The 15,367-nt window shown below is 39.9% G+C and overlaps 1 protein-coding gene across 1 annotated transcript in view; it reads right to left on the bottom strand.

Annotated features, from left to right (window-relative positions):
• Positions 1-10,979, bottom strand: part of LOC121869888 (ryanodine receptor-like) — a gene marked incomplete at its 3' end in the record, with an annotated part of 40,535 nt that extends 29,556 nt beyond the window's left edge. Inside the window, 2 exon segments of the mRNA XM_042371454.1 lie at positions 9,989-10,119; positions 10,919-10,979. Of these exon segments, the coding sequence (XP_042227388.1) occupies positions 9,989-10,119; positions 10,919-10,979 (192 nt within the window).
• Positions 10,980-15,367: the final 4,388 nt, after the last annotated feature.

Below are 15,367 nucleotides of genomic sequence, written 5' to 3'. Positions count from 1 at the left end.
ATTCTTTCTTTGTCCACAACTGTACATTAGTGTAGCAGTTTAACGCTCAGTCAAAACAATTACAGCTCATCTTAATACGTCACAATTGCTGTCCTGTTCTTTAGGCCAAGATAATATGTTACTCTTCCATCCGTAAACACATAAGATTTTTATGTAGTGATTTCGATACATCCACCGTCAGTTAGTTCTTATACAGTTTCCATATTATTTCACACAACAGCGTTTACTAGATACGCTCTTTGACCTGACTATATCCCCATCAGTAAGTCATTAGAAATACTCGTTTGTGAAGCACCTGAGGGAGAGGAAGGGGGAGGGATAGAGGAAGGGAGGGTAGGAGAGAGGGAAGAAAAGGAGTGGAGTGAAAGGGAAGGAGGGATAGAGGGAAAGAGAGGGAGGGAAAGGGAAGGAGGGATAGAAGTTAAGGGAGGGAGGGATAGAGGTTAAGGGAGGGGGACAGAGGGAAAGAGAGGGAGATACAGAGGGAAAGGGAGGGAAGGGTAGAAGGAAATAGAGGAAGAGAGAGAGGGGGGGAACAGAGAGAAAGTGAGGGAGAGGAAGGGAGGGAGAGTGAAATAGTCACCGCCTGCCACACCTCAGGGGATACAAGTCACACTCTCTCCCTCCGTCACACACGCCTGAAGGTGTTGGCGCCAGCCTCGGGGAAACTACATTCTATCTATATATGGACAGTCTTATATAATAAACTCGCTATGCTCCTTCCCCTTCTACCTCCTTTTCTTCCTCTTTTTCTTCCTCCTCTTCTTCTTCTTGTTCATCCTCTTGCTTTAGATCCTCTTCTTCTTCCTGCACCTGCCCCTCCTCCTCCTAGTCTTCTTGTTCATCCTCTTCTTTTAGCTCCTCTTGTTCCTGCTCCTGCCCATTCTCATCCTCTTCTTCCACTTCTTCTTCCTCCTTCTCCTCCTCCTCCTCCTCCCCCTCCTCCTGGCGCCCTGAACCAAGTGCTTAGGTAGAGTCACGGAGTTCACGCAAGACATATACATTTCGCCCACTAATTAAATAATTCACTGTATATAACTCAAAGGGTAATTTGACTCTGCCAGGTGTGTTGGTAGGTGAGAGTTGCTGTGTACTGCTGTCATGTCCTAATATGTTAGTGACTGGATGTATGTTATTGCTATTATTATTATTACTATTATTAATTGTATTACTATAACTATTACTTCAATTAATATTATTATTATTATTATTATTATTATTATTATTATTATTATTATTATTATTATTATTATTATTATTATTATTATTATTATTATTATTATTATTATTATTAATTATTATTATTATTAACTCTATTACTACTAATATTATCATTATCAAAATCATTATTCATATTTTATTCATATTACAGTCGTTTTCTATCGCATACGTGAGGAAATACAGTAACTAAGGTCTAGAATCAGTGACTCAGAATCTCCTTTTGTCTTCCACATCATCACCTCAGAGGCAGTCGACCACGAACGCTGGTCTCGGTGCCTAGTGACTGAAATGTTGTGTCCAGTCCTCAGTATCCTCGGTATATTGATATAGTTACATGGGATGCTGTTCTTATAGCAACATAAAAACATAAGAATGGAGGAAACTGCAGCGGGTCTACTGGCTCATACTGGGCAGTCCCGTTTACACCCAACCCGTATCGCTCATGTATCCAAAGAGCCACGGAAAAGGCCGAGATCGACATAATATGTACTAAAACCTTGAAGCAATTAAGGAGCAAATTACGGAAAATACAATCAATAGAAGATAATTTCAAAAGGAATGAAATATACGAGAAAAGTGAAACAATGAAACATTACCATCATGTTCTCATGAACACAAAATTTACATATGGGAAAGATAGGAGTAGGTGGAAAGATTCAGTGTATATGAGGTTAAGATTAGGATATAAATATTATTGGGAACTTGGAGCTGAGAGAAGTGAACAGGATAAAGAATGTAGAGTTTGTAGAACATCCAGATCCCATACCCTGCCACATTATATACTGGAATGCCCATTGCTTAATGTATATAGAAATGCCCATATAAATAATGTCCCCATGCAAATAGAGTGGATGTTTGGAAATGGGAAAATAGATGAAATATTAAAGAAATATAGAAATTTTGCATCTAGAATATAACTATGTATTATAACTAATTATATGAAATATTAGGGATTTATGTGAGTCCTGAGAGGGACATTCCTGGACTGGGGTGAGGATGACTTATGTCACTTCATCCCTTTGAGATGTATTAATGTTTTTTTGTATCTCAATAAACGTATCAATCAATCAATCATGTATCCATCCAACCTATATTTGAAGTTGCCCAGCGTGTTCGAGTTAATGGTGATGTTTGGTATTTGGTAACTTGTTCCACTCATCCACTATTCTATTTCTAGACCAGTGTTTACCTATCTCGCGCCTAAATCTAAATTTGTTAAATTTAAAACCATGGCTACGAGTTCGCTCCTGGTTGTATAGTTTGAGTACCTTTATTTATCCCATACTTCCATTTATATCGCCACTCACTCTACGTTCAGCATTATAAATTTGTAATTATTATACGAGAACAAATATTTACACAACTGTAAAAATTACAGTATATTACATTGTATTACCACCAAACAACCTAGACCATGTAAAGAAAGACATACAACAGTGTGAGGGGACAGATACCGTATAATATATAACTATTTAGTGACAATAATGATGATATAAGATATACATGACCTTATCTAATGTCAACTCTATTATGTGTATTGTACCTAGATAGAGATCTTGAGAAACAATAATATATAAAAAATGAGTTTTTGTCCTACTTTGCACTTTAACTGAGGGGGTTTGGTCTGGACCCCCACCCATAAACACTATACACAATATATTTCACATTGTTTCTAAGGCATCCAGGTTTGGACTTCCGAAAGAACGTGAAATAAAACGGTAGACATAAGTAGTGTCTCTGTACACATATAAACAGACACTTACTATACTAAAATAAAAATGGCGAAATTATAACATGTTCAAACAAAATCCCAGTCAGGTGGAGGAGATTCAGTGGGAACCGGAGCCGGAAGGAGAGAAGATCAGGGACGTGATACATGTGAAAAGAGAGAGAGGAAGAGTAAGAGAGAAAGAGAAAATAAGAGAAAAAGAAATAGGGAAAGAAAGGCTCCTGCGAAAATGGTTGGGAAATTTCATTGTAGAAAAGATTTGACGAGACGAAACTATGTTGTTATAGTTACAGTAGGCACTCTGTGATCCTGTCCCGAATGATAGATAGATAGGTAGATAGATAGATACATAGATAGATAGACAAAAAGAGATACAGACAGACAGAGCATCAAAGAACTAAGAAACAGAATGTCATGATGGGAAGTGTCACCAGCGGGTCTCTCCCCCTCTCCACCTCCCCTTCCCCCTACCCTCCCCCTTCCCTCTTTCCCACACCCCCTCCATCACCCCTCTCCTCCCACACAAGACTTTGCACAACTTTTCACAGTAACAGAAAAAATAAAAAAAAATAAATGCAACACTCGCACCATCTTGGGTCAGGTAAGCACCAAGCCTCAAAGGACTCGCAAACATGAGGCGGTAATGAGGAAGTGAAGCATTGTTACATCTAGCGGGTGATTCATTACTGTGACGAGCTGCCCTTAACACACGCCATGCCACCACTACCACCACTATTACCATTACTACTACTATCACCACCAATACTGCTACTACTGCTACTACCACCATCACTACTACCTCCACTCCTACTACTTTTTTTTTAACGTGGCCTCCAGCCTCCCCCAATAGCCACACCTTCGCCGCCATTTTATTACCTTAATATTAAATATCCTAATACATAAGTAGCTATCCTATCTGTGTTGAATTAGTTGAGCCTTAGATCTATGTGGCATTCAGTGACTGTAGCCTCATAGTCAATATCTGCAGCAGTTGTCGGCATTGGGGCAGAAGCTCTCGTTCCCCTGAGACAGAGCAAAGTTGACCGAAGGAGAGAGACAGACAGTCGACATCTCATCCAGGCTGTAACATAACTTCTGGGCTGCTGCTTCTGTTTGGATATCACCTCCGCGAGTCTGGCGTAGAAACATCTTGCACTTGGTCCCATCCCACCAGAGGTTGTGAACTCTAGAGGAGTGAAGCTGCCTTGATCAACGTTTTGAATTCTCTCTCCATATGCCCTTCTCTTGTCGTTCTCGTTCCTCCTGTGTGCAGCATCGAGAGCTAGGTTACGGTGACATGCGGCCATGGGATCAAAAATCCTGATGTCGAAGAAAGCTCGCTGTCCTCGAGTCCAGAATCCTCGAGCACTGACGTCAACACGGGCTTCGTTAGATGTGCTTGAAGTCCTATGTTGGAAGATCTCACCATCCAATGGAAGGAGGGTCGGTTCTACCATGACATCCCGGCAGATTTCCTTCAATAAATTTGCTGTGAAGTCCCTTACTTCGTCATGCCTCATGCATATGAAGCCCCCTTTCTTGCACACCATGGCGTGATTGCCGTCATAGGAAGAGCCACACATGCATTGGGAGGGCAAACCTTCTACTGGCCGACCGTACCTTAGAGCAATGGCATATGTAAATTCTTGTTTATTGAGACTGAAACCATTTGCCCTTATCGGTAACGTAGTTAACCAGTTCGAGGCGCCCACCTCCTGGGCTATAGATATTTTTTTTTTTAAATTTTCTGGTACCTGCAGCAATAGTTGCTGCAGCTTATCATTTTGGCAGTGCTGTCGATCTGTCGTAATGGACCTACGAATCTTGTTTACTTCACTGGTATCCACCTCCCCTGTTGCGTTCTGGGCTATTATGCGGTCCGTGAGGGCTGCCCTGAGCTTAAGTGAATTTTGATGTTCGGTGGCTGCAATCTCCTCTGGATTGGTTAGTCCCATCCCTCCCAGTCTTGATGGAAGTGCAAGAAGTGCTCTTTCTGCTGGGGTTAAGTGAGGGTGTTTCACGAATTTGGGAATGAAATTGACACTGATAGCTTCTTCCTGAGGATGGAGGAGGGGTCCGATATCAGGGATAGTACGCATCAGGTAGTTCCAACGATGCTTGCCTCCATGGGTGAATGCAGCAAAAGCCGCATGTGGCTCTGTGTACTTCTACTACTACTACCATTTCAGTTAACACACGTCACCAACACAACCACCACCAACACTTAGATACATAAAACACATCACTAACCCAAGCAAGTCTAACTTAACCTAACCTAACCAAACCTAACCTAACCTAACCTAACCTAACCACCTCAACTAAATGTACCGTAGTAAATATATTTCAACCCGTACACCACACACATCAGATAGATAGATAGATAGATTGATAGATAGGGTTATCTTATTTTTCTTCTTCCTATACCTCCTTCCTTCTCCCACTCGCCCCTTCGTTATAAAAGATGGTGGCGATGAATATAGTGGTGTAAGTATTCTGGTAATTGTGATAGTGACGAATTTAATTTATTTTGGTGACTGACAAATGATTTTATAACGACCTCTGGTAGTGAAGAAGTATAAAATGCTTTCAATTAACCTTTTTAATTTTACACTAACTACCGCCAAACGACTTTTTTTCAGCTTCCAGGCCAAGAAAATTTGAATGAAAGCAGGAGACAAGGAATTGGGGTTAACAGAGACAAACGTGATAATCAAGAAAAACACAGTGATTAACACACGTTTTTCCATTTTGCGTATCAGTGACATATTATGCAATGCTTTTATGCAGCTTCATATTTATTGCTGAAAACACTTTATAATGAAGGTGCCATTTAGCATGAAAAATACTCGTTGGCAACACCAGGACGAATAATCATACGTCTTCACCACCAGTCATGAACCTTCCTACAGCAATGTCCTATATTTCTCAATAACATATCTCCCCACATTTTACACATCGATACTAATTAAGTTACAGACCGTCACCGATCATAATTTTAAGTAATTAACCATTTAAAGCATATCTGTCAACTATTCCCCATACAGAGTCACTTGGGGCAAACATATGCTGTTGACGGTACATATAGTGTAGGTATACAAACAATATACAGTGTAGGTATACAAACGATGTACAGTACAGGTATACAAACAATAGGAAGCGTAGGTATCCAAACAATATCTAGTGTACGTATACAATGTACAGTGCAGGTATACAATTAATATACAGTGCAGGTACAAAAGAATGTACAGTCCAGGTATACAATGTACATTGCAAGTATACAAACAATAGACAGCATAGGTATCCAAACAACATATAGTGTAGGTATGCAATGTACAGTGTACGTATACAATCAATATACAGTGCAGGTATACAATGTACACTGTAAGTATACAACCAATATACATTGTAGGTGTACAAACAATATACAGTGTAGGTATACAATCAACATACATTGTAGGTATACAAACATTATACAGTGTAGGTATACAATGTAGTGTAGTTATGCTAAAAATATTCAGTGTAGGTATACAAACACTATACAACGTAGGTATACAATGTACAGTGAAGGCATACAAACAATGTGCAGTGTGGGTATACAAGCAATGTACAATGTAGGTATACAAACAATATACAGTGCAGGTATACAAACAATGTACAGTGCAGGTATACAAACAATGTACAGTGCAGGTATACAAACAATGTACAGTGTAGGTATACACAATGTACAGTGCAGGTATACAAACAATGTACAGTGTAGGTATACAAACAATGTACAGTGTAGGTATAAAAATAATATACAGTGTAGGTATACAAACAATATACAGTGTAAGTATACAAACAATGTACAATGCAGGTATACAAACAATATACAGTGTAGGTGTACAAACACTATACAGCTTAGGCATACAAACAATATGCAGTGTAAGTATACAATGTAGTATAGGTATACTAACAACATACAGTGTAGGTATACAAACACTATACAATGTAGGTATGCAATGTACAGTGAAGGCATACAAACAATGTACAGTGTAGGTATACAAACAATGTACAGTGTAGGCATACAAACAATGTACAATGCAGGTATACAAGTAATATACAATGAAGGTATAAAAAGAATATACAGTGCAGGTATACAAACCATGTACAGTGTAGGTATACAAACAATATACAGTGCATGTATGCAAACAATATACAGTGTACGTATACAAACCATATAAATAGCAGGTATACAATGTGCAGTGTAGGTATTCAAACAATGTACAGTGGAGGTATACAAACAATGTACAGTGGAGGTAAACAAACAATGTACAGCTGCAGGTATACAAACAATGTACAGTGTAGGTATACAAACAATGTACAGTGTAGGTATACAAACAATGTACAGTGTAGGTATACAAACAATGTACAGTGTAGGTATACAAACAATGTACAGTGCAGGTATACAAACAATGTACAGTGGAGGTAAACAAACAATGTACAGCTGCAGGTATACAAACAATGTGCAGTGTAGGTATACAAACAATGTACAGTGTAGGTATACAAACAATGTACAGTGCAGGTATACAAACAATGTACAGTGGAGGTAAACAATGTAGTGCAGGTATACTAACAATATACAGTGTAGGTATACAAACACTATACAGCGTAGGTATACAATGTACAGTGAAGACATACAAACAATGTACAGTGAAGGTATACAATGTACTGTAGGTATACAAACAATGTACAATGCACGAATACAAACAATATACAGTACAGGTATACAAACACTATACAGTGTAGGTATACAAGCAACAGTGCAGGTATACAAACACTATACAGTGTAGGTATACAAACAATGTACAATGCAGGTATACAAACAATATACAGTGTAGGTGTACAAACACTATACAGCTTAGGCATACAAACAATATGCAGTGTAAGATACAAATGTAGTATAGGTATACTAACAACATACAGTGTAGGTATAAACACTATACAATGTAGTATGCAATGTACAGTGAAGGCATACAAACAATGTACAGTGTAGGTATACAAACAATGCATGTAGGCATACAAACAATGTACAATGCAGGTATACAAGTAATATACAATGAAGGTAAAAGAATATACATGCAGGTATACAAACCATGTACAGTGTAGGTATACAAACAATATACAGTGCAGGCATACAAGCAATATACAGTGTAAGACAGTGCAGTGTAGTATACAAACAATGTACAGTGGAGGTATACAAACAATGTACAGTGGAGGTAAACAAACAATGTACAGCTGCAGGTATACAAACAATGTACAGTGTAGGTAAACAAACAATGTACAGTGTAGGTATACAAACAATGTACAGTGTATATACAAACAATGTACAGTGCAGGTATACAAACAATGTACAGTGCAGGTATACAACAATGTACAGTGTAGGTATACACAATGTACAGTGCAGGTATACAAACAATGTACAGTGTAGATACAAACAATGTACAGTGTAGGTATAAAACAATGTACAGTGAAGGTATATAAACAATATATGCAGGTATAAACAATAAACAGTAGGTATACAAACATGTACAGTGCAGGTATACAAACAATGTACAGTGCAGGTATACACAATACAGTGCAGGTATACAAACAATGTACAGTGTAGGTATAAAAACCATGTACAGTGAAGGTATATAAACATATACAGTGAAGGTATACAAACAATATACAGTGAATTTATGCGATCAATATACAGTGCAGGCATACAAACAATATACAGTGTAGGTATACAAACAAAGTACAGGTATACAAACAATGTACAATGGTATACAAACAATATACAGTGTAGGTATACAAACAATGTACAGTGCAGGTATACAATCAATGTACAGTAGGTATACAAACAATGTACAGTATAGGTATACAAACAATGTGTATACAAACAATATACAGTGTAGGTATACAAACAATGTACAGTGCAGGTATACAAACAATGTGCAGGGTATATACAATGTACTGTGTAGATATACACAATGTACAGTGCAGGTATAAACAATGTATGGTATACACATGTACAGTGCAGGTATACAAACAATGTACAGTGTAGGTATACAAACAATGTACAGTGCAGGTATACAAACAATGTACTGTAGATATACACAATGTACAGTGCAGGTATACAAACAATGTACAGTGTAGGTATACACATGTACAGTAAGTATAAACAATGTACAGTAGTATACAAACAATGTACAGTAGGTATACAGACAATGTACAAGTAGGTATACAGACAATATATAGGTATACAGACAATGTACAGTGTAGGTATACAAACAATATACAGTGTAGGTATACAAACATATACAGTGTAGGTATACAAATAATATACAGGTGGTATACAAGCAATGTACAGTGTAGGTACACAAACACTATACAGTGTAGGTATACAAACAGTATACAGTGGTGGTATACAAACAATATACAGTGTAGGTATACAAACAATAAACAGTGTAGGTATACAAACAATATACAGTGTAGGTATACAAACAATATACAGTGTAGGTATACAAACAATATACAGTGGTGGTTTACAAGCAATGTACAGTGTAGGTATACAAACAATATACAGTACAATGTACACACATCTCTGGGAAGTCTTGTGCCTTCTGTCAATAAACCAACTCTTAGATCGCCTCCTCACCAAAATACTGTACACTGGCACTGTAGATCTGCCTCCCCCACACTGTTTTTCCTACACAACTTTCAACAGTTCAAAACATCTTGTTTCAAATATCTTTTATCTTTGGCAAGAGGACGCCACGGTCCACACACTGACAACAACGCCTGTCTCGGCTATTGTGCCTATGTGTATATTATCTCTGCTTTATATTATATTAAGAGACAAATAAAACTAAACTACAACTGTATCTTATTATATATATATAAAATTAAAGATAAATATATCTATACTTGCACTATAATTCTTATATTAAGTTTTCCTAATAGAGAACACACAACATTGGCGTGTTACACTGCTGGAAGCTGACTGTGGTGGCTCACCTTGTCGGCGATGTTCTCGAGGAAGCAGGTTCGATTACCGAAGCCCTCGGCGGCCAAGCATACTCTCTCCCCGATGGCGGTGCTGGACAGACACACCATGTCCTCCTGCAGGTGGAAAACTATGTTAGTCACTGAGTGAGTCACAAACAACTTCAGTCACTCCTGATACATATTATTAGTATACACTGTATAAATTAACTTCCATCTCCACTATTACAATTAACACTAATACTTTTACTATTACTAATACTTGGAGTAAAGTCTCATATCTCAATGTATACTAAACAACCTGTTCCTTAAGTCACTATACCTGTATATCTCCTGTGTGTATCTATTTCTCAATACATCTGTCTTCAGATCAACCTGACCCATTGGTCAATTATATAAATAGAGAAGAACATGTGCAGTGAAGTATTAATTTAATATGATTAATGATATCATAAACCTAAAACAAATATATAATCCATAATAAATAATAATAATAATAATAATAATAATATAATAATAATAATAATAATAATAATAATAATAATAATATTAAGAACAGAAAATAATAATATATAACAAATATAATAATAAGAATATTATTATTATATTATTATTATTATTATTATTATTATTATTTATTATTACTTTTACCTTACAAGTGGGTGTGATACAGACTAACAAGAGAGCCGTTAACTTAACAACTTGGAAAGGTGACCATAAATACCGACACACAATGCCTACAGTAATGTTGACCATCGCCCAGTTACCCAGAGCCCAGCAAACAGCACAAAGCGGCACCCAGCTGATGGAAGCACCCCCGCCGCACCCCTGGGAACCTGTTTAAAGTTGCTGACGTGAATGAAAACGCTCTGAACCGGGACATCCTCGGCAGGATTCACACACTTCCTACCATTCCCTCGTTGCTCCTACCATCTCATTTACTACAGGATTTTGGATAATAGGACAGCTCTGCGGCCTTAACGCCTTGTTGACCCTCGTGCATTGTGCTGAGGCGCACAATTGTTTATAGTTTACAATTTGGTCAGCAGTTGTTCGTTGCTACTTTACTGTCTCTCGACCACCAGGTTTTAAATGCAGGTGTCTGGTCTTGTCTCTGCCAAGGTTTTGGGTAAAATGAGTCGTTCATGTTGACTTGATGTGGACCATAATTTAAGAGGATCAGTTCGCTGTCACTATTCATTATCTACAAGGTTGTGAGAGTAATATTTTGTCATGATCCACGACACAGAAGGTCACAACATATCAAGGTGGATCCACACCTGCACAACAATGCTGGTAACATGGTCGTTAACATGCTGGAAAACACCCCGGTGAAATCATCACATAATCCTCACCAGGCAGTTTACTTGACATATTTCTGTTGGCGACACTATTGCCAACAGTAAAATTGCAAAAATTTTCGTTTAATATTCACAACATTGTTGATAACACTGATGAACAACACATGTTACCGACAATGTTGAGTTGGTGTTGATCCACCTTAATAAACGTTACATGTTTCATGTACTACTTGATGTGACACAAACATTAGGGGATTAAATTCTTGTTATTGATATGTATTCATTATTCAAGCCCAGTGTCAGCACCATTGCCAGGCGTACCGTAGGCCTACTGGTGACAATATATTCGCCAGGCGTAGGTCCACTGCGTTTGCACATCTGGTCATCTTGTTATATTGTGTCCACGTCTGCAGGACAAAGAGAAGAGTCTCGTGTCCCCACCTGCTGAACCAAGAGGTCAGCCCGCCCTGCAGCACCACCTGAGCGGCCTCGCCTCTCTAACTTGTCGCACAAGTTATTATCGTGAGGCAGGTGTCTGGGGCGACGCTGACGACTGATCAATAGTGTGGTCGGCCATTTACTGACACGCTTGATGATGCCACGTCCCTCTGTCTCTATCTCTCCTATAAGTGATATAACTTTGCTTGAAAAAATACTGAGAATATCGATTGTTTTGCAGTAACGATACAGTGAGACCTCAGAGAGAGACTGGGAGAGTGAGACACATCTTAAGTAGCAGGATACATGCATTGGTGAGGTTGTCGAGGACAATATACAGTGTTTACCAGCAGTGTAGAACATGTCTGCCACCCCTCAGATCAGTGTCTATCTCCTACCTGAATGTGTGAGAGGATTAGCTTCCCTTCTGGGCGACCCTACACCGCCCCCTACCACCACACCCCCTGACACCACATCTGCCCCTGACATCACACCCGTCCTCTACCACCACACCTCCCCCTGACACAACTAACCCGCCCCTACCACCCACCTGCCCCCCTGACACCACATCTACCCCTGACATCCCACCCGTCCTCTACCACCACACCTGCCCCTGACACCATATCTGCCCCTTACATCACACCGTCCTCTACCACCACACCTGCCCCCTGACACCACATCTACCTGACATCACCACCTTCTACACCTGCCCCCTGACACCACATCTACCCCTGACATCCCACCCGTCTTCTACCACCACACCTGCCCCTGACATCACCTCCACCACACTGCCCCTGACACCACATCTACCCCTGACACCACCGTCCTCTACCACCACCTGCCCCTGACACCACATCTACCCCTGACATCCCACCCTCTTCTACCACCACACCTGCCCCTGTGACACACACCCGTCCTCTACCACCACACCTGCCCCCTGACACCACATCTACTGACATCCCACCCGTCTTCTACCACCACACCTGCCCCCTGACACCACATATGCCCCCTCACATCACACCTGTCCTCTACCATCACACACACCCCCTACACCACATCTGCCCCCTGACATCACACCGTCCTCTACACCACCTGCCCCTGACACCACATCTACCCCTGACATCACACCTGTCCTCTACCACCACACCTGCCCCTGACATCACACCTCGTCCTCTACCATCACACCCGTCCTCTACCCACACCGTCCTCTACCACCATACCCGTCCTCTACCACCATACCTGTCTCATACCACCACATCTGCCCCATACCATAACCCCCAACCACAAACCTGCCTCTACCAACACACATCCGGGCAAGGTAAGATATCACTGCAGGAGTTAATTAAGACCTTGAACCTCTTGGTGGTGACAGGTTCATGTGGTGGGAGAAAATTACCTTCTCCAGTTTATTCTCTCTTAGTCTTAATGGTCAATGTAATGGAGTCTTAGATGTAACAGTCTTATGGAGGATCACGTAATGGAGTCTTAGGTGCAACAGTCTTATGGAGGATCACGTAATGGAGTCTTAGGTGAAACAGTCTTATGGAGGATCACGTAATGGAGTCTTAGGTGAAACAGTCTTATGGAGGATCACGTAATGGAGTGTTAGGTGAAACAGTCTTATGGAGGATCACGTAATGGAGTCTTAGGTGAAACAGTCTTATGGAGGATCACGTAATGGAGTCTTAGGTGTAACAGTCGTATGGAGGATCACGTAATGGAGTCTTAGGTGAAACAGTCTTATGGAGGATCACGTAATGGAGTCTTAGGTGAAACAGTCTTATGGAAGATCACGCAATGGAGTCTTAGGTAAAACAGTCTTATGGAGGATCACATAATGGAGTCTTAGGTGTAACAGTCTTATGGAGGATCACGTAATGGAGTCTTAGGTGAAACAGTCTTATGGAGGATCACGTAATGGAGTCTAAGGTGAAACAGTCTTATGGAGGATCACGTAATGGAGTCTTAGGTGTAACAGTCTTATGGAGGATCCGTAATGGAGTCTTAGGTGAAACAGTCTTATGGAGGATCACGTAATGGGTCTTAGGTGAAACAGTCTTACGGAGGATCACGTAATGGAGTCTTAGGTGTAACAGTCTTATGGAGGATCACGTAATAATGGAGTCTTAGGTGAAACAGTCATGGAGGATCACGTAATGGAGTCTTAGGTTTAACAGTCGTATGGAGGATCAATAATGGAGTCTTAGGTGAAACAGTCGTATGGAGGATCACGTAATGGAGTCTTAGATGAAACAGTCGTGGAGGATCACGTAATGGAGTCTTAGGTGAAACAGTCTTTGGAGGATCACGTAATGGAGTCTTAGGTGAAACAGTCTTATGGAGGATCACGTAATGGAGTCTTAGGTGAAACAGTCTTATGGATCACGTAATGGAGTCTTAGGTGTAACAGTCTTATGGAGGATCACGTAATGAGTCTAGGTGAAACAGTCTTATGGAGGATCACGTAATGGAGTCTTAGGTGAAACAGTCTTATGGAGGATCACGTAATGGAGTCTTAGGTGAAAACAGTCATGGAGGATCACGATTGAGTCTTAGGTGAAACAGTCTTATGGAGGATCACGGAGTCTTAGGTGAAACAGTCTATGGAGGATCACAATGGAGTCTTAGGTGAAACAGTCTTATGGAGGATCACGTAATAGAGTCTTAGGTGAAACAGTCTATGGAGGATCACGAATGAGTCTTAGGTAACAGTCTTACGGAGGATCACGTAATGGAGTCTTAGGTGAAACAGTCTTATGGAGGATCACGTAATGGAGTCTTAGGTAACAGTCTTATGGAGATCACGTAATGGAGTCTTAGGTGAAACAGTCTTATGGAGGATCCGTAATGGGTCTTAGTAGCAGTCTTATGGAGGATCACGTAATGGAGTCTTAGGTGTAACAGTCTTATGGAGGATCACGTAATGAGTCTTAGGTGAAACAGTCTTATGGAGGATCACGTAATGGAGTCTTAGGTGAAACAGTCGTATGGAGGATCACGTAGAGTCTAGTGAAACAGTCTTATGGAGGATCACGTAATGAGTCTTGTGAAACAGTCTTATGGAGGATCACGTAATGGAGTCTTAGTAAACAGTCGTATGGAGGATCACGTAATAGAGTCTTAGGTGAAACAGTCTTATGGAGGATCACGTAATGGAGTCTTAGGTAACAGTCTTATGGAGGATCACGTAATGGAGTCTTAGGTGTAACAGTTGTATGGAGGATCACGTATGGAGTCTTAGTAAAAACAGTCTTATGGAGGATCACGTAATTGAGTCTTAGGTGAAACAGTCTTATGGAGGATCACGTAATGGAGTCTTAGGTGAAACAGTCTTATGGAGGATCACGTAATGGAGTCTTAGGTGACACAGTCGTATGGAGGATCACGTAATGGAGTCTTAGGTAAAAAAGTCCTATGGAGGATCACGTAATGGAGTCTTAGGTGAAACAGTCTTATGGAGGATCACTTTAATAAGACTCAAATATTTTATTCCGTGTCTCCTGTAATGTTATTTATGAGATATATTAACATGGTATAATTGTATTTTCCTTTCTATATTTTTTTTTAAAACCATTCACTTATTTATTTATTATTTTATTTTTATTTTGTTTATTTTTATTTGTTTGTGTGTGTGTGTTAGGGAATCTCTTAA

This window comes from Homarus americanus, unplaced genomic scaffold (assembly GCF_018991925.1).
Source record: "Homarus americanus isolate GMGI-L3 unplaced genomic scaffold, GMGI_Hamer_2.0 scaffold14467, whole genome shotgun sequence".
Lineage (NCBI taxonomy): Eukaryota > Metazoa > Arthropoda > Malacostraca > Decapoda > Nephropidae > Homarus > Homarus americanus.
The sequence above is the reverse complement of the archived record's forward strand: the minus strand, read 5'-3'. Positions and strand labels throughout refer to the sequence as shown.